Source organism: Cupressus sempervirens, chromosome 1 (assembly GCF_028749045.1).
Source record: "Cupressus sempervirens isolate cs-2001-9-10 chromosome 1, ASM2874904v1, whole genome shotgun sequence".
Classification (NCBI taxonomy): Eukaryota; Viridiplantae; Streptophyta; class Pinopsida; order Cupressales; family Cupressaceae; genus Cupressus; species Cupressus sempervirens.
In genome coordinates, this window is record NC_143118.1 from 200,595,120 (window position 1) to 200,613,885 (window position 18,766).

The 18,766-nt window shown below is 37.5% G+C and overlaps 1 protein-coding gene across 11 annotated transcripts in view; it reads left to right on the forward strand.

Moving 5' to 3' along the window:
- LOC149576818 (Tetrapyrrole (Corrin/Porphyrin) Methylase) overlaps positions 1 to 18,766 on the forward strand; it is a 272,690-nt gene that overhangs the window by 81,903 nt on the left and 172,021 nt on the right. For 10 of the 11 annotated variants that reach the window (XR_016362336.1, XR_016362333.1, XR_016362327.1 and 7 more), the window contains 2 exons: positions 14,864 to 14,960; positions 15,125 to 15,253. Coding sequence is in view for 2 of the 11 variants with exons in the window: in XM_089820217.1 (XP_089676343.1) it covers positions 14,864 to 14,960; positions 15,125 to 15,253 (226 nt within the window). In the remaining 9 variants the exon portion in view is untranslated. The remainder of the gene's footprint in view (positions 1 to 14,863; positions 14,961 to 15,124; positions 15,254 to 18,766) is intronic. The other variant, XR_016362340.1, reaches the window with a different exon arrangement.

Sequence of the window (18,766 nt, forward strand, 5' to 3'; positions counted from 1 at the left end):
GAAAGATATAATTTGTATTTCATGACAAATTTAGAAGCAAGTAGAGCCTGTAGCTAAGGTATCTGCAGATCAAAGTCTGAAATTCCTCCATGGAGGATGATTTTTTCCAAGATTTTATTTATTAATCAAATCAAACGAAATCTTGTTGCAGGCTGTTTGGGGTAAAAATCTTACTTCAAAGACCAAATCGAGGCAGCAAAAGGGGCTGTGAGTATGATGTTTTCAGACCTAAGTTTGGAACTTCCATGAAAATTTAATTTTTTTTGAAATTCTATAATAATGCTCAAGTCATTAATCATCTCATTTTTTTATTGTAGTTCCCTTCATTAAATTCAAGTTCCTAGACCTCTATTCTCAGGCCAAATATGAGAACTTCCTAGAAAGGGGTGATTTAACAAAAAATTCACAAAAATTTCTCAACTTGTCCAATCATCCCAAGGATTGTTGCTGAGTGTTAGGAAGCTGCCCTTGAACAAAAAATACCAAATAAATCACCCAGGGATATGCCGGAAGGCAAAAGGATAGCAGCGAGGAAAGTGTTAATAAAGAAGTTATCAAAGGAGTTTTATGGAGTTCCTGAAGGTCTCCAAGTGGAAGAAGATTGCAGATATTAATATGGAACACCCTAGAAATGAGGATAATGTAGTGAAGGATGTTTAAAACAAAGGACCATTTAACTGCAGACATGGAAATTAGCATAATGAGGACTGGCCTCTACCAGGCAGCCAGATTTCCCTCTGCTATTTAGTACAATGAGCTGTTGAATGTGAAAGGAATTATGATTCACATACTCGGACAATTAAAGCTAAAGCAAGGGTGCTGGCATTCTTAGGAGAGGAGGCAATGAGAGAGACCTTTGGGATTCCATATTATCCAAGGATGAAAATAATAACCAAGCATGAAGCTCAAGCATTGTATGAGAAGAAATGTAAGGTTTGTATAAACATCATCAACAAGAATTGGTGCTCCAATATAAACCTCTGTCTCCTCTCATTTGCAAGAGAGGTTGTTGGAGAATTGTTGCTAATATATTGCCAAATTTGCTCTACTATTCATTGTTGAATAATTGTGATCTTTTGGAGTATTGCATTGTAATCTGCATTCCTTAGAATAGATTTGATTTTAAGTATTTAGTTGGAATATGCTTTGAGTAGTTTAGTGGGATAAGAGTAATTGTGAAGGCATCCATGCTTGACTCGATCCTAGATTAAATCGCTAACTGCTTATTGATTATAAGTCTTGCCTTGCATGGTCAAATGAAATTACCGTGAACTTAAGTTCAATCCTTACTTGCTCTTTGATATGCATCTATAGATGTGATTAATGAAATGTTATTGATTTGAACATCATTTGAACACACCTTAGAAGATTGCACTAGGTGAGTGGAGTCGATGACAAGATTCCATCTAGTAGAGTCCAAGGATATTCAATCTTTCTTGCATCCTTGAGCAGAAGTAGCTTAGATCTGGAGGTTTGATTTCATTGCATTTTGTAAGTTGGGAATTGTAATATATTTTCATTCCACATTCTAAAGCCATTCAAAAGAACTGGTGTAAGTCCCCTCGTGATACTTGTATATCACATTATTATCATTAGGTGAGTATCCACTATTAAGAAGGAACCTTTGAGTCACATTTATGATCTTTCATTGCAATCTTTAGCATAAGTGGTGTCTTTATTCAAGAGAGGATACAATATTTAGTGTTTTGTCTCGAAACATTGAATGTTTCATCTTGTATGTTGTAAGGATATAAAACTTACATCAACAAAAATGGCGCTAGGAGGGCCTTGTTCAAAGATCACTTACAAAGTTGTCAACAAGTTGAAGATAGTGTAATATGGGGCTTTCCTAACCGAAAGAACCAAGAAGTAATCGGGAATTGTATCAAGACAACATCATTCTAACATTTCCTTCCCTTGCTTGATATCAAAGGAGAAATAACCTTGAATGCTTGCAGGTTGTTGATGTTGTGCGACAGGATTCAATGATAGTTTTGGTTGGATTGTCATTCATATTTTGTCATTGTTGGAAACTGGGTGATGTACAAGTGAAAGATCAGTTATACTGATGATTAGATTGAGCAGATAGGTGAAATAGGTAAGTATTGGATGAACTGGGTAATGCAGGACAATTTGGTAATGTGTGAGTGTGACTGCTTGTTTGATGAATTGTAATTTATGCCTCACAAGATATTTTTATCAGAGATATTTGAAGATGATTGTGAAATAATATTTACCAAGAATTCATAGGAATTCAAGATTTCATAAGGTTTACGAAACACAGAGTAAATAAAAGTGAACTGATAGAGTACATGGTTGTAAATCAGTTGAACCAGTACAATTTATGATGGTGACCGGTAAAGTAAGAGGATAGTTGTGTAGAGGCCAATATGAAGCCACAAAGTTCAAGGATATTTTTCTTGCTCATAAGATTTGAATTGGTCTTGAGTCTGACTTGGGGGAACACGTTTAGGGATTTCCAACTGCCTCAAGAACAATATATAGGTGATAAAAAGATAGATGTGTGTTAGTTGTTGATGTGAAGTGCAAAATTTATGAGGGTTAATTGCAGTATAGTGTATTAGCATTGATCTAGAGTAAATAAGTGATCGAGAGCACAAAGAATCTATCATGCAATAAGTGCAACTTTCATATCAACCCATACTTGTTGATTCTAACATGTTGACAAGGAAAATCCTTTAACAAGGTCACTCCTAACAAGGTGTGCAGTATTCTAAGAAGCCCAAAGAAGAAATCCTTTGACTAGGTGACATTTAGACAGAGTTCTTAATCTCTTAACTAGGCAAATCCTAATATATCTAATTTGTAAAGTTTATAACAAGGTTCTAGCTCTTAACTGGGTGAAACCCTAACTGGGTGGATTGTAATCCTAACATGGAAAATTGAAATTTATTATTGTAGTAGTAAAGAATTATGGGTGACAATTCCCACTTTGGCTTTTCCCTCTAACCAAGGGTTGCTATGTGAAAATACTGCTGTCAATGTGTTCAATGTGTGAATGTTTGAATTATTTTGCTATTACTTGTTTATTTCATTTGCATTTTTCATATTAAGCAAGTTGGTGGTGAAATTTGTTAGATCTGTAACCACACTGATTCACCCCCTCACCTCCTTAACGTTTCCTAAAATTAACAATTGATATTAGATCCTAGTTCCCTTTAGAAGGCCTAAAAGCTTGGGGAGAACCCTTGAAGGAAACATGGAGACTGCTAGAATGTGAATAGTCTTGAGGATCAACTTGTAGAGGCAAATCAAGCAATCAAGAGGTTGAAAGAGCATGTGATGCACACTAGGGGAAAGAGGAAAGAACTTTGTGATTGATTGGAAGCCTATAGCAACAGTCAATTTGATAATGCTGAAGCCCTAGAAGCCTTGTCTCAAGAAAATGAACAATTGCAAAAGGTAAGAAAAACATCCAAAGAGAAATGGAAGCATTATCTATCAAGATGGTCAGGAAATGAAAGTAAGAAAGGTTGTAAAAGAAGCTAAGAAAATGGCAGAGGAAACCCTACAAGAAAAAGTGGATTAAGTCTTCAAATCTGAACAAGAAGTAAGAACTTTACATGAACATCTTCATCAAACTAATGAGGAAATGCAAGAATAAGAAGTGAGCTCAATCTTGGAATTATGAGCAATGAAAGCTTGGGAAAAGAGAATGAGAGATTGCAAAGTGAACTTGATGCTGCAAACAAGTTGTTGAATAGGTTCAATGAAAGTTCTGCAAAATTGGATGAGCAACAAAGGAACCAAAGGATGCATGGCGAGACTCATGGTCTCGCATATACTAGTTATGAAGTTGGAGAATCATCTAGATCTTAGAAGCCTAAACAAGAAGATAAATCTCCACCAAAGGTGAACAAGACAAGTCCTCCTAAGGAAACCTACAAACCTAAGAGCTTAGATTATTGATGCAAATTTTAATCCTTATAAGGAGTTTGCTACTAGTTTGGAGAATATTTTAGCTTGGTAAATCATAAGCTTAAAAATTTAATGGTAAACAGGAGAGTAGAATCAACAATCTTATGGATTAACTGTAAAGTGCCTTGACAATTTTTGAAGTTTTATCCCTGTTTTTTTGCCTTAGGAATTTTGTCAAACACTTCCCTTGCAGCCTCAGTTTGCTGATGTTTGTTGTTTTGCTATGATTTTTGAATGCCAATGATATTGATGAATACAAATATTGCAAAATAACTAATTGGAAATCAAAGTGATATGCAACTTCTTTTTATTATTTTCCAAATGCAAGTACATGAAATCCTGATGTAAAATGCACACCTACAGCCAAGAGGTATTTTCACAAACACTTGGAATGCATCCTATGAATGACTATGCAATGAGACGTTTTTACAAACATTTGGCATACAAACTGAACAATTGAATTAAGTTGATTTCCCTTCAATACTTCAATGTTTACAATGACTGAATACTTTGGTAACAAAAAGACATATATTACTTGTCAAATGTATCCATCTACAATTGCCAAATGTAAATACCAAAAGAACCTGGAATAAGTAGCTGAGATGACATGCTTTTTGGCTTTGCTTTTTTCGGATCTGCTTTTTCGGACTGCTTTTTTGGCTCTGCTTTTTCGCTTTTCTTTTTTGGCTCTGCTTTTTTGCTTTGCTTTTTCGCTTTGCTTTTTTTGGATCCGCTGCGAAAACTGAAACCTTTCTCCTTGCCAAATAATCATTGAATATTATCTCCCAATTAATCACAAATGAATTGGCTGAATACCAATTCCTCCACTCCCAACTAGGGTTGATATCTCACAACCGAAATTGGCACCATAGAGTCTTCAAACCCTCAGGCAAGTATGCAAGCACTAAGGCTCTCAGCACAATAGATGAATATACAACTCAAGATGTGTAAAATGACCCCCCAAAGGCTTCTTATAAAGATTTCACAAGCAACTCCAAGAAGCTTCTAGAGGAATACAACACTTTATTTTTTTAAGTGACTTTTTGATATTTTATTATGTTAATCACTTTAATATTAAATCAATTAAATATAAAGTTACTTTTTAATATTTCATTGTTTAGTAACCTTATAAGTAATTAATTTAATATATTTTTTCCCCCTTATTTTTTCTTTTTTAGCCTCCGGGGAAAATAAAGGCTAAAATAAAATAAGTAGCTAGTGCCTGTCAAAAAGGGGACATTACATTAATAGAGTATATTGATTCCCAAAGTTGACATTTTGCCTAATGGAGTAAAGGATGCTGAAGTTGTCTTAGTACTGCCAGAGATGAGCACTATGGATGCTTTGGAGGAGTTAGCCTACCAAATCAGAAGTTAGATTGCAATTGCTGATAATCTGAAAAAGGCATGGGATTCTGACTTATAGGTGCTAAAGACTAATATTCAAGAGGTATTTAAGAAAAATTGAGGGCCTATCGGTAATTTTTTTTTTGCATTAAGCATTGTATATAGGGTAGTAGAAGTAAGGTGGAGTAACAAGTATAGTACGATATGTGGTGATATTCAATAAGGAATAAAGGGTTTTACATTTTGGGTCGGTAACTCAATTCTCAATTTTTCTTTGTGGACACTTGGTCAAATTTTCTCTAGTGTTGCCATCAATGCTAAGGGGGAGATTTTTGGCATCATGATGATGTTGTGTGACAGGATTCGATGATAGTTTGGTTGGATCATCATTCTTATATTGTCATTGCTGGCAACTAGGTGATCTACATGTGACAAATCAGTTATATTGGTGATTGAATTGATCAGATAGTTGAAATGGTTAAGTATATAGTTGAAATGGTTAAGTATTGGATGAATCGTGTGAAGCAAGACAATTTTGATAATTTGAGTGTGTGATAGTTTGTTTGATGAATTGTCATGTATGCCTCACAGGATATGTTTATGAGAGATGTTCACAGATGATTGTGAAATAATATTTCACCAGGTATTTGTAGGAAGTCAAGATTTCATAAGGTTTATAGGACACAGAGTGAAGAATATTGAACCGACAGATTACGTGGTTTTAAATCAGTTGAACAGGTATAATTTATGATGATGATTGGTAAAGTAAGAGGATAGCTGTGAAGAGGCTGATATGAAGGAATAAAGTTCAAGAAATTATTTCTTGCTCATAATATTTGAATTGGTTTTGAAGCCGACTTGTGGAAACATGTTGAGGGATTTCTCACCACCTCAAGAATGGTATAAAGGTGATAAAAAGATCAATGTGCGATAGTTGTTGGTGATGTGAAGTACAAAGTTTATGAAGGATACTTGCAGTAGAGTGTGTTAGCATTGATCTAAAGCAAAGAACTGATCAGAAGCATAAATGATCTGTCATGTAATAAGTGCAACTTTTAAATCAACCCATACTTGCTGATTTAACAAGTTGACAAGGAAAATCCTCTAACAAGCTCACTCCTAATAGGCCCGAAGAAGAAATCGTTTAATCAAGTGACTCTTAGAAGGAGCTCTAAATCCTTTAACCGGGTACATCCTAACATATCTTATTTGCAAAGCTTCTAGCAAGGCTTAACATTCTTAACCTAGTGAAACCCTCACCATGTGGATTGTAAAGCTCTTTACAAGGCAAATTTATTACCGTAGTAGTGAAGAATTGTGGGTGACAATTCACAATGTGGTTTATCCTCTAACCAAGGGTTTCCATGTGAAAAATATTGGTGTCAAAGTGTTTAATGTGTGAGTGTTTGAATTACTTTTCTATTACTTGTTTATTTCATTTGCATGTTTCATATTAAGCATGTTGGTGGTGAAATTTGCTAGATTTGTAGCAATACTAGTTCAAGCCCCCCTACCACCCCCCCCCCCCCCCAAGTGTTATTAACAACTGATATACTAGACAAAGAAGAAGAAAAAAATCAAAAGATTGAAAGAGAAGTCCAAGAAAGATTGGATGGCGAGAGACAATTGAGAAGATGATCTAAGATTGTGTTGCCCTAGTACACTCACTATCCAATTGTGCAACTAGGTTTATACGTGAACGTAAGATAAGAAGATATCATTTCAAATTTGGGGGCTTTCATTTGGAATGAGAGAAGGGATGACACACATTACACAGTTTCTCAAGCTAGCTTGGAAGAAGAAGAAAAAGTTGGTATTGAACAAGAAAGAGAAGATTGAGAATCGAAAGGTAGCTTCAAGAAAGGATTGTGCACGAGAGAGCAGAAAGGATCCAATGTGAAAGAGAACTCCATAAGGAATGCTAACTAAGAAGAGAAGAAAGATTAGCCCAAGAAGACCAAATAAGAGAATTAGAATTAAGTCCAAGCTGGATAAGGGGATTAGATTTTTCTCACCAGAATGGTTTGAAAGGCTACAATTAGAAAGAAAAAAAGAGTGTTGAGATCAACTCCAAAACAAGAAGAGGATTTTGTAGAATTGCAAGTCCACAAGAAGGGACAAAGACATTTGGCCGCTCACATTGCAAGTGAGGCTAGTCCTTCAAGTTGGACAATTCAATTTCAAGTTCAAGTTAAGCAAGCCCAAGTAATACCAGTCCAATCAGCTCATGTTGCAATTGTTTACCGTACAGGGTAAAAGGATACTTATTGCATGTAGTACAATAAGATATAACACAAAACAGATACTTTATTCATATATGCAATATGCACTCCAATGCTTACAATATGATTATGATGATCTCAATAGTCCTTACGGACGATGTACATATCCTTTCCTGAACGGGTGACTCAACCATTGCGCAACCTTTCGAATACAATTCTACCTATCAGCTACAATATAAAATTTACCGACAACATCATCCCCCAAAAAGACAAGTCGTCTTCGGACGACAATTACAAAATTACCAAGACAGATTAACAAAATGGAATGCATTAACTGTGACTAACTATAATAGGATAGATCTTTTTCCGTCACATCACATTCACATTCCTCCTGTGCCTGCACCAAACTGATCTCCAAAAACACGTTGCATCTGTAGCCTCTACTAACACAATACTGTCTCCCTAGCCAATCTAACCTTGATAGCACCCATGCCACCTTCTTTGCTTCCAACTCTTGGGTACGCTGAGCCAAGTGTCGCTCTACTACCTCCAACTGGATGGTCAACTCCTCCCGGGCTCTTTATGCATCCACCAAGACAGCCTCACGTCCAACACCTACTCCAAGTGCCTCAACGCGTAGCACCTCTAGCAGACAGACACTCTATGCTTGCAACAACTCTAGATCTCATCAACTGGTCACACTTCCCACAACTGATAATTGAACTGATTAGGGGTCTAGGGGGCAATGCCGTAGTGGGGTCGGGGGGCAATGCCCCAGTGGGGTCGAGGGGCAGCACCCTCACAGGGTCCCCAGGCGCGCTCCCTGTCGCGATATAGGGCGTTGAGGGGTTGTGCCCCTGCCGCCAAGACCAAATTAGCACCTTCAAACCCACACAGAAGTCCATGAAACATCATTTTTGTGATTTTCTTCCGATCCCATACTCTTTCTGCCAACTACTTATGTTTTACTACCTGTTTATGTCTTTCCCTTCCCTTCGGTATCATACGTTATTCATTGTGAACTGTTTTGATTTATCGTCCTTTTTTTTTTGTTTTTTTTAGAACCTTCCTGCCATACTTTGGTATGCTGAAAACTGTCTAATTCCTTTTAACTGCTTGGTCGTACGACGGTGTTTCCTATCTCAACTGAACTGTATGGTATTCTTCCAAAGGGTCGTACGAACCACATTCTTTCTTCCAAGAGTCCGTACGATATTGTTTCAATGCCCTTTGCTTCTAAAGTTTTCACCTTTAGGATCGTATGGTGTGTCCTTGCAACCTTTCTTATGCTAATCGTTTGTGCCACCCTACGGTGGGTTTCTTTTCTCTTTTACTTACATTCTGGGGTTACCATATGGTAATGCTCTGCCATTTCCTATGTTGTTTTGTACCTCTTCTACTGTACGACCGTACGATGACCTCTTTCAGTCGCTTCTTATGACTGTACAATACATCTCTTCCTGTTTTGCTTGGCCACCGTACGTTGTTATCTCACTTCCTAATGTTCCCATACAGTATCCTTTATATTTGTTCTCAATTTCCCTTTCCATACGACGTGCTTATATGAAGGTCGTATTTGATGGTCGTATGATGACTTTATAGCCTTCAGCTTACTATTAGTTTGCATCTTGTCATTGCTCATCTATTACAATATTCTCTTTGATTTCTTATTTATTCTAATTATTTATATTTACATATATGCATTACCAAAATTTACTTATGTTGCACAAGACAACCCTCTTCCTCCAGGCTATACATTGATCCCCGGACTGTACAGTGCTATGCTTGTTCACTATGTTGACTGTCAATTTTGCTACTGTTCACTCATGCTATCCATACTGTCCGCATAGTTGCTTCCTTTTCTCAGTCCATACGTCAACACAATGCTTTTACATTTTCCTTTCAACCGTATGGTGTTTAGCACCTTTTCTCTGCGCAAACCATACACCTCCATATGGTGGCCCTTTCTTGTGCCCTTTTCCTGTCCGTACAATCCCTTGCTTCTTGGCATTTGTATGGTTTCCTCCTATTGTTGTCTGGTGATACTTTTTGATGCTTCCCTCGGTGTTGTCTCCATGATTTTCTGTCTGTATGGTGTATGATAGTGTCTTCCCCTTGCCGTATGGTGCATATTTTGTGTCTGCATGCGAGATTTGTACAATACTGCCTGGTGGCCATACAGTGTACATTTTTGGTTGCTATGTAGTTCTTTTTGTCTCCTTGTGCTGACTGTACGATGTGTTTTCCTTGCTGTTGACACCTTTCTACTAAATCCGTCGTGCGATGTAACCTTTTCTTTCCGTGGGGTCTGTTCACTATGTATCGTTCGGTGGAATCTTTCCTTTTGCTGGGTTCATATGGTATGTTCTTTCTCTTGTACTGCCCATACAGTATGCTCTTTCCTTTAGCTTCAGCCATAACCACCTTTCCTTCAACTTTAGTCGTAACCCCATTTCCTTCTTTTACTTCTCTGTATTCCTTCGAACCTTCATTTTCTTCTTTTCCATCTTTGACCCCTAACATGTTACAGCGCGGAAAAAGTTCGTAGTCCTCCATCTGCCAATGGAGTAGACCGTTCACCGAGTCCAAGTCATCATCGTTAGACCCTCCTAATCTCAATACCCCCTCTTGATTAGGTTCCATTCTTTTCTTCCCGTCGTCTTCCCCTCCGCCTTCGCCTTCGGAATCCGATGATGCTGCCTCCTCACCTACCATTAGTGTGTGAAGGTTGATTACAAATCTCTCGCCTCCACCTTCCATGGATAGAGTATTCCATTTCCAATCATGTTTCACCTTCGCTTGTACCATCCAGTCCTATTTGAGGATGGCGTCATACCCTTTTCTTTTTAATGATATGATCACAAAATCCAACAAGAATGGTTGTGTGCCGATAGTTACGGGCTATGCCATCAAGGTCCCTAGGGGCTTAATCCCATGCTGATTGGCAGTGAGTAATTGAAATGTAGGTGGCCACAACGTAGGTTGTCCCAATTTTTTCCATATGTCATCTGGTAGTACGTAAACTCCTGATCCTCCGTTGATGATTTTGTCTGTGAGTACGGTTCCTAGGATACCCATCTCTACTACTGCAGGATGTCTTGTCATAGTGAGTGCCAATAGCATTGGGTATGCTGCAGTCACTCTGCTGCCATCCTTTCTTGTCTCTTCCGTTGCTTTCGGGAGTGGTGTCATGTTCAGTATCGCCGTTCGCAACTGAGGCATTGTAAGAAGGTCATTTAAGTTCATAGGAACTTCCATTTGCATTAGTTGCCTTATAATATTTTGTTCTGCTAGGTTTGTCTTCGAGGTGCCAGTAGTGTCTTTTGTTTGTAATTTTTCCATTTCTATTTGTTTTTCCAACTCCGTTCGTACTTGTTGCAACCTCTTCTTTTCTTCCTCTACATCTGGGTACATTGCCTTCTTTGCTTGTTCGGGAGTGATGGCTAGTATCTTCTCATCACATGCTTCGATGCTTAATAAGTTCACCCCTTGCTTAGGGCATTTTGAATCCTCGTGGTCTCCCGGACAGCACTATCTGCACAACAGTTCTGGCATTTCTTTCATGGTATAGTCTCTGGCGAAGTGCCCCCAGAGGTTGCACGCACGACATTGTATCATTGGCCGTTCACTTGAGTCGTACTGTATCCGACTTCGGCCTTCATTATTGTTATTGTTACCGCCTTGTCCGCGCTAGTTATTGTTATGATATCCTCCTGAGGTTGCATCGTTGTTCATGTTCATTCCGGTGGATGCTTCTTGCATCAGAAACACTTGCTGGTGTCCCTTTGACTTCATATTGAATGGGCATTCCTTTATGGAATGTCCCACAATCTGGCAAATATCGTAAAATTGTTTTTTCAAGCAGGAGCTCTTTGTGTGGCCCTCCTCCTTATAGTCCATATAACACAACTCCCCTTTCACTGAGTCGGGATTCTTTTTCAGATTTTTAAATTCCTTCATCATTGTAACATATCTTTTTGCAACGCTTAAACTTTCTTACTTGATTCTTTGTCTCTGCTGCTACTTTCAGAAGATGAATCATTTGAGTCCAACGATTTGTGCTTCTTCTTTTTGCTTGTTTTTTTGCTCACTCTCCAGATCCATTGCTTGACTATACACATCTATGTACGATGCTGGAGGTACAATCTTCATTTTCTTCTTTAGTGCCGGTTGTAGCCCTTTGACAAACCATCGTTTTTTTAATCCGTCCGTTGGTGGACTCTCTATCTTTCCCACCAACTCTTTCAGCCTTCTTGCATACAAACAGATCATTTCATTCTTTCCTTGCTTCGTACTATATATTTTTCCCACAATTTCATTATCCTCCCTTAGTAGTCGGAACTCTACTATGAATTCTTTCCTAACTTTTGTCCATGTTGTTAATTTTTGTGGATTGGGATCCGAAAACCAATCAAATGCAACACCTCGTAGTATGCCCGGGAACAGTTAGATCTAGTCATCCTGGTTCGTTACACCATTCGTCGTCCATATTGTTCTACATGTTTTGCAGTGTCTGATCAGGTCTACCATCCCATCACTGTTGAACTTTGGCAATTTTTCCTTTGGTCCTGCCATTGCTACTTTCTTCCAATTCTGTGGTACTTGCTATGTACCTGTGCTTTTTTGAGCACCTGCATTGTTTTGAGTACTCGTGTTGTTCTAAGCATCTGCATTGTTCTGCACAACCGTGCTGCTTTGGACAACCACCCTACTTTGGACAATTGCATTAAGTGAGAAAAGATCTTCCTCAATCGAAGTTATTTGATTCTCTGCCTGTATTTGTTTGTTGGGTGTATCAAGAACAAAGAGTTCACTCTATGCTTGTGCTCCTTCGGCACTTCGAGCTGTGCGAGTTTCTTCCCTTGTGTTCGGATTCTCTACCCTCGGCGTATGCAAGTTAAGGAACTCCTCCCTTGTCTCTTCCACCAAATTCAATTGCTATCAAGTCTCTTCTAGCAATTCCTCAGCACTCCTCGGTCTACTAGGTGAATGCACTTCCTTCATCTGTGCTTCTTTACCCTTTCAGTGTCCATCGGTAATCTGCTGAAGTTTCTGTCTACACTCCACCTGTTGTGCTAAAATTAATACTTCCTGTGCTGTGCGTATCTCATCCTTATCTTTTATCTTATTTCTATCTTTATTAGGTAGATTAGGCATTAATCTTCATAACCCTTCCTTTGTTCTAGGTTTGATTGGCAACAACACCAAATGTTTACCGTACAGGGTAAAATGATACTTATCGCATGTAGTATAGTAAGATATAACACATAACATATACTTTATTCATATACGCAATATGCACTCCAATGCTTACAATATGATTATGATGATATCAATAGTCCCTATGGACAATGTACATATACTTTCTCGAATGGGTAACTCAACCATTACGTGCCTTTTCGGATACAATTCTACCCATCGGCTACAATATAGAATTTACCGACAACAGCAATGAATCCCCTTGGATACAAAATAATGCCTTTCCACTTACTTTCGCTACTTATCATGATTTGCCAAACAATCCAAAACAGTTTTTAAAGTTCCATTTCAATGATCCGAATTGAACCACTGAAGGACATATCAAGATTTTTGAAGATACCTTGTGTAACAGGAAGATTCAGGAGGAGGACATTGCGTGTTGACTCTTTCCTCATTCATTAGGAGATGAAGCTTTCTATTGGTTTGTGCATTTGCCAATCTCATCTATAACTGCATGGGACCAGTTGAAAAATGTTCATTGGAAAATTTGGAATCCCCATTGCTCCATTGGACTTGTACAGGCAGTTTGCAGATATTAGGAGGCAAGAGCAAGAGCCCATAAGCTCATTTAACAACCATCTTCACAAAGTGTAAACAAGATTGCAGGCTCCCTATACTGTTCAAGATGCAGTTGCGCTAGAGATGTATTACAATAGTTCGGATTCTTCTGCATCCATGTTCACAAGACATTCACATTTCGCTTCAGCAAATTTGAATGAAGCTTAGACCAGAGCAATGGGAGTTGGCCAGCAGATGAGACAAAATATATCAGGATTAGTGATAAGTTCTGAACAGACAGTTGGAATTAATCAAGCTCCATCAAACCAACTTGTGCTACACCCAAGAGCTCCAGTTTCTTAGGCACCTTCAATTCTATATGAATATCTTCAAGGTGCAAGTATATCTACAAGAATACAAGAGGAGAAAGATGAGATGAAGGAATTAGTTGAACAATTCAAGAAGTTGTCCACAGAGATCACATACTTGAGAAATCATAGAAACTGAATTTTGTTAAAACAAATGTGTTTCAAATGAATTTTAAGCGTATTTTAATACATAGAGTTCTTTGCCAATCACTATTGTAGGCCTTGCCGAGTATTTTCTGAGTGCAACTTTCAACTATGGTTGTACTTGTACCGACACAATTCCAAATTGTTATACAAAAAGGAGGCATGATTTGATAATTGGGGGCCCAGATCTGTAGAAGATTATTTTGGTTTATCGTAGGGCATTGAATCATATAAGGTTCATTTTATGAAGACAAAACATTCCTTGGTCTGTTGTACGTGAGGAGTCGTCACAAGTGTGTACGAAATAATAACTGCTGCTCGTAGCTACGAAAAATGAGATTGCATGACCTTTTGCTCCTCTATTGTATGCTGAATTTTAATTAAGGTTATTAAAGGAAATAGGAGGTGGCCAAAGGATTTACTATTACCACTATAATATGAAATTATATTAAAGTTAATTAAAAACAGTCAAGGGATATTTTGAAGAGTTGTGACAGTTGAAGAAATATAATTAAGGGAGTCTAAACAAGGAAAGGAGGGTATAAACTCATCAAGACATGTTATATCATTCACTTGTGGAATATGAACCAAGGATCAACCAACCTGAGGATGATACCTCTCTAGGCCTGTAATGAAAGGATTAAACCCCCTAAATTTCTATAACTGAGTCAATGGAAGAAAATCTTTTTTTCGGATAACTTTAGAAATACTTCAAAGGCATGTAAAAGAGATAGATCACTGCAGATTGGAGGAGAGTTCTAACAGAGAATTACAATTTGTGAAGGAAAGGGAAGATTACAGCCCGAACTTTGAACTTTGAATTAAATTCCCGGTTGGATTTTTGAGACTATGGCATTTTATTCCTTGCACAGTAACATAAAACCACCGAAGCACTAATATCTGGAGTGGTTTGATTGCACTGTTTTCTTGTATTAATTGAAATTTGTTTTATTAGTTATATTCTGCAGATTTGAAAATTTTCTTAGCTTAAAGGCTTTAATAAGTTTTGTAATCATATTTAAGCTTGATAATCTTGTACAGACTTTGTGTTTCAGTTTTATTGATTTTTTTTCTTTATTCCAATTAGTGCTTTGCGTGTTCTGGAGTCTGCAGACCTTATACTTTGTGAGGATACAAGGCATTCTGGAAAGTTACTTCAACATTACAGCATTAACACCCCTCTTGTAAGCAAACGCCTATGTGATGAAGTTCTAGTCGTAGATATCCAATTTAAATTTTTTTTTGTACTGGTGTGTTGATCTGAACATAATACGTTTATGGGTTGGACGATAAATTTTATGTTGTCCCTTTCAGTTTGGACTTCAATAACTTGCAGTTTTCGTCACAGATGAGTTACCACAAGTTCAACGAGTCTCTTCGGGAAGCAACAATATTACAGAGGCTGCAACAGGGTCAGATTATTGCTCTCATCAGTGATGCTGGAACTCCTGGCATCAGCGATCCGGGTGCTGAAATTGTAATTGTCTTTGTCAAGTTAACAAATTGACTAGTTTCTGATACAAAGTTGTTTCTGTATATCAAATCACTTAAGCATATGTTGAGGCAGCTGATTGGAAGATCGTTTTCTGTTGCTCATGCCCCATTTCTAATTTATTAAAATAGGTTGCAACATGGTAATTATTATTAATTATAATGAAATTTTTTTATCTTGATATTCGAAAGTTTCCCTATTCAAAATATAGCAAAAAATAAATATTGTGACACTAACTAAATATTAAAAATTATTTTGGCATATGTATGATTAAACAAAGTTAAATTGAAACTGGAATACCAAATCTAGCAGTGATGTTATGAAGAGTGAAATTACAAATAAAATCACTAGTAGTGGAATGAAGAGGAACAACTTCCACCCATTTAGTGAAGTAATCAATAGTAGTGAGAATGTAGGTATGTCCTTGAGAAGAGGGAGGTGATTTTTTTCCAACAAGAACCAAACCCCATATGCTAAAAGGCTATGAAGCTACCTAATATTGGAGTTCATGTATAGGATCATGGATAATATTATTGTGATGTTGACATTGAAGAAATCGTTTGACAAAAGCAAAAGAATCTTGTTCCATAGCTTTCCGATTTGGAGAAAATTAATGTGAAGATTTACATTATCTAAAATGTGCCTCCTTTTAAAAAAAAAAAACTAACACAAATTACAAACAATAGGCTTCTTTAAAAACTAACATAAACTACAAACAATAATCTTCAGTCCTTGGTGGTCAAGAAAAGATTGGCTTTCCATATTGATTACATTAATAATATTTTGTCTGATTGTGCACATGGAGTCAAAAATAGGGTACTGTAATGTATACCCCTGATTTTTTTTTTGAATGTTGAAGTTGATTGCAATTATTTTGTGAAACGACATACTATGTGTAACATAAATTAGTTCATTTTCAGATTCAATTCATTTTGTGTTTCGTCATCATTGGTAAAGGACAAATAATGAAATAGCCATATTAAGCAAGCAAACTTTGAATGATACTATTCAGCTATTGCTATTCTCATTGCAAAACTGAAAAGTAATGATTTCCAAAACATAACAGATCTGTAAATTTGCCCACAACTGAGCTTTTCTGTCAATACCAATCTGCGATAACTTCTTTGATGCAATCACACCTTGGCTCAATTTAATACTCTTTGCCCGATTAAATCACTTCCTGAAATTGCCTAGATGAATTAGAAGAAATGCTTAAATCATTTAACTTTCACAATACTGAAATACTCTCTAAATAAATTTGCGTTGTGCCAAATGGGAACTGCTGAAGTAGCAGGGGCGACTTGCCAAATAAATTGTTTTAAATAGAAACTCCCCTTAAAATTTTTGTTAACAGCTTTGTCAATCTCCTAGATACGTAGGTGCTTCAAAAGAGGATTTACAGCCTTTTTAAACAGTATTTATGACACTTGATTAACCCATGTGCCTCAAGGAGAGGTGTACAGTCCGCAACCTGGGTAAACCTCCCTAGAAAATTATAATTCTTTTCAATCTCGGTGAATGACCTGTCAATATTGGCCACCCAGCGATAGGAAGAACAATTAATTAATACCCCGAAGCAACAAATCAACATTCTTGAAAGAATGAACCAAATGGGAGGAAATCTTGTGCATGGAAGTGTACAACCAGACTTGGGTATCGAATCATACTAATTGAAATTTGAATAGCACTCCAAATATCAACAAAACACTCCAAAAACCTTGAAGGCAACTCAAAAAAACTTCACAAGTCTTCATTTTCGTCAAACCCACATCACTAGAACTCAACAAATCCAAAATAATTAGTAACTGTAACCAACAACTAGCTAGAGTGGATCTTTCACCTTAGAAACCTGACAAATCAATATTCTTGAAAGAACGAACCAAAATGCAAGGAAACTTTGTGGCTAGGAGTGTACAACCAGATGTGTATATAATCAAACTTACCAAAATTTGAATAGTGCTCCAAAGATCAACAAAATCACTCTGAAACTCAAAGATTTCATACATTGTATTAGTTAATACATTTCAAATTAGGCATCCAACATTTTGGCGACGTTGCCTAAGTTCGAATCTAGAGCTCCCAAGAAGTAGGATAGGCAGGATGACAATATAATGGGTCATACTATTGACCAACAAGTCCTAGTAATTGATAGCGGCGCCAAGGACAATACAAAAGTGACCGGAGAGGACTAGTTGACATAAGATTTGGTTCAGGCATGGGATATATTGGTTGACGAGTACGTGTAGCAGATGCTCAAGAGAGAGCGATCTCCCCTGCTACCGTATGTGCCTCATTCATGATGAATTGTCAGGTTTACAATCTTTTGTATAGCTTTCCAAGATTGCTGGCTTGCACGAACAACGTGAGGAAAGTGAAAGGGAAAAACATAATCAACAAATACTTTAATGGTATGAGGAAAGGAACCAGAGCGAGGAAGAACCACACAACACTAGTAGGCGCCACACCTCCTACAACCAAAATTAATGCCCCTTATGCCAAATAAAGATAGAAGGGGTATGAGGAAAGAAACACAACTTGTGGAAGTAGAAAATTTGGTGAGGTCTTCGCGGATTCAACAAGCTGAGAGATGACAAAAACTGCAACAACTTGCAGGAAGATGTAAAACAAAGAAACACTTGTACAAGTGCTAACAGTAGGGCACCAACCACGCTACATGAGTGGGAAGATAGTAGGTGGGTACCAAAAGGGTTCCATAGAAGTAGCAAGATTTCCAATACTTCCAAGTCTTCTAACCTTCCCAAAAAGCATCTTTAAGCAATAAGTCCTATTTGATCAAATATTCCTTGATAACTTGTCTTCTCAACTGTTTCTCCTTGACATCCAATATAGCCTTGAGTACCAGAACCAACTTACCCTCATCCTCTAAAGGTGTTAAAGTCGTGGAAGGAACCACGTGATGTCCTAACGCCTTCTTGAGGCGTGACACATGAAAAATATCATGGACCTTACTATCAGCTGGTAAATCCAATTCATGAGCCAACTCACCTACACACCAAATGATCTTGAAAGGTCTTTATTATTGTGGCGCGAGCTTCTCTACACCGTTCTTCTCGAGTGTAGACTGCCTAAAAGGCTGCAATATCAAGTACACAATATCATCTACCTCAAATGAACGTTCAACTTTGCTCTGATCCACATATTGCTTCTTTTGATTTTGTGCTTTTTGAATATTCTTCCTGAGAGATCTCATGATATCTTGATTTTTCTGCAACATATTTCCAACACTAGGCACTCTACTATCACTCATCAATAAATCAAGAAAGCTAGGTGCCTCATAATCATATAAGGCCATAAATGGTGTCATCTAAATAGAAAGATCATAGGTGGTGTTGTAGCTATGCTCACAAAGCTATATCCACTTAACCCACCCCTTTTTCTTCCCTATATTGTAGTTCCTAAGATATTCGTCCACTCATTTGTTGACTATTTCTTTTTGACCATCAGTTTGTGGGTGGTAACTGGTACTCGAATTGAGCA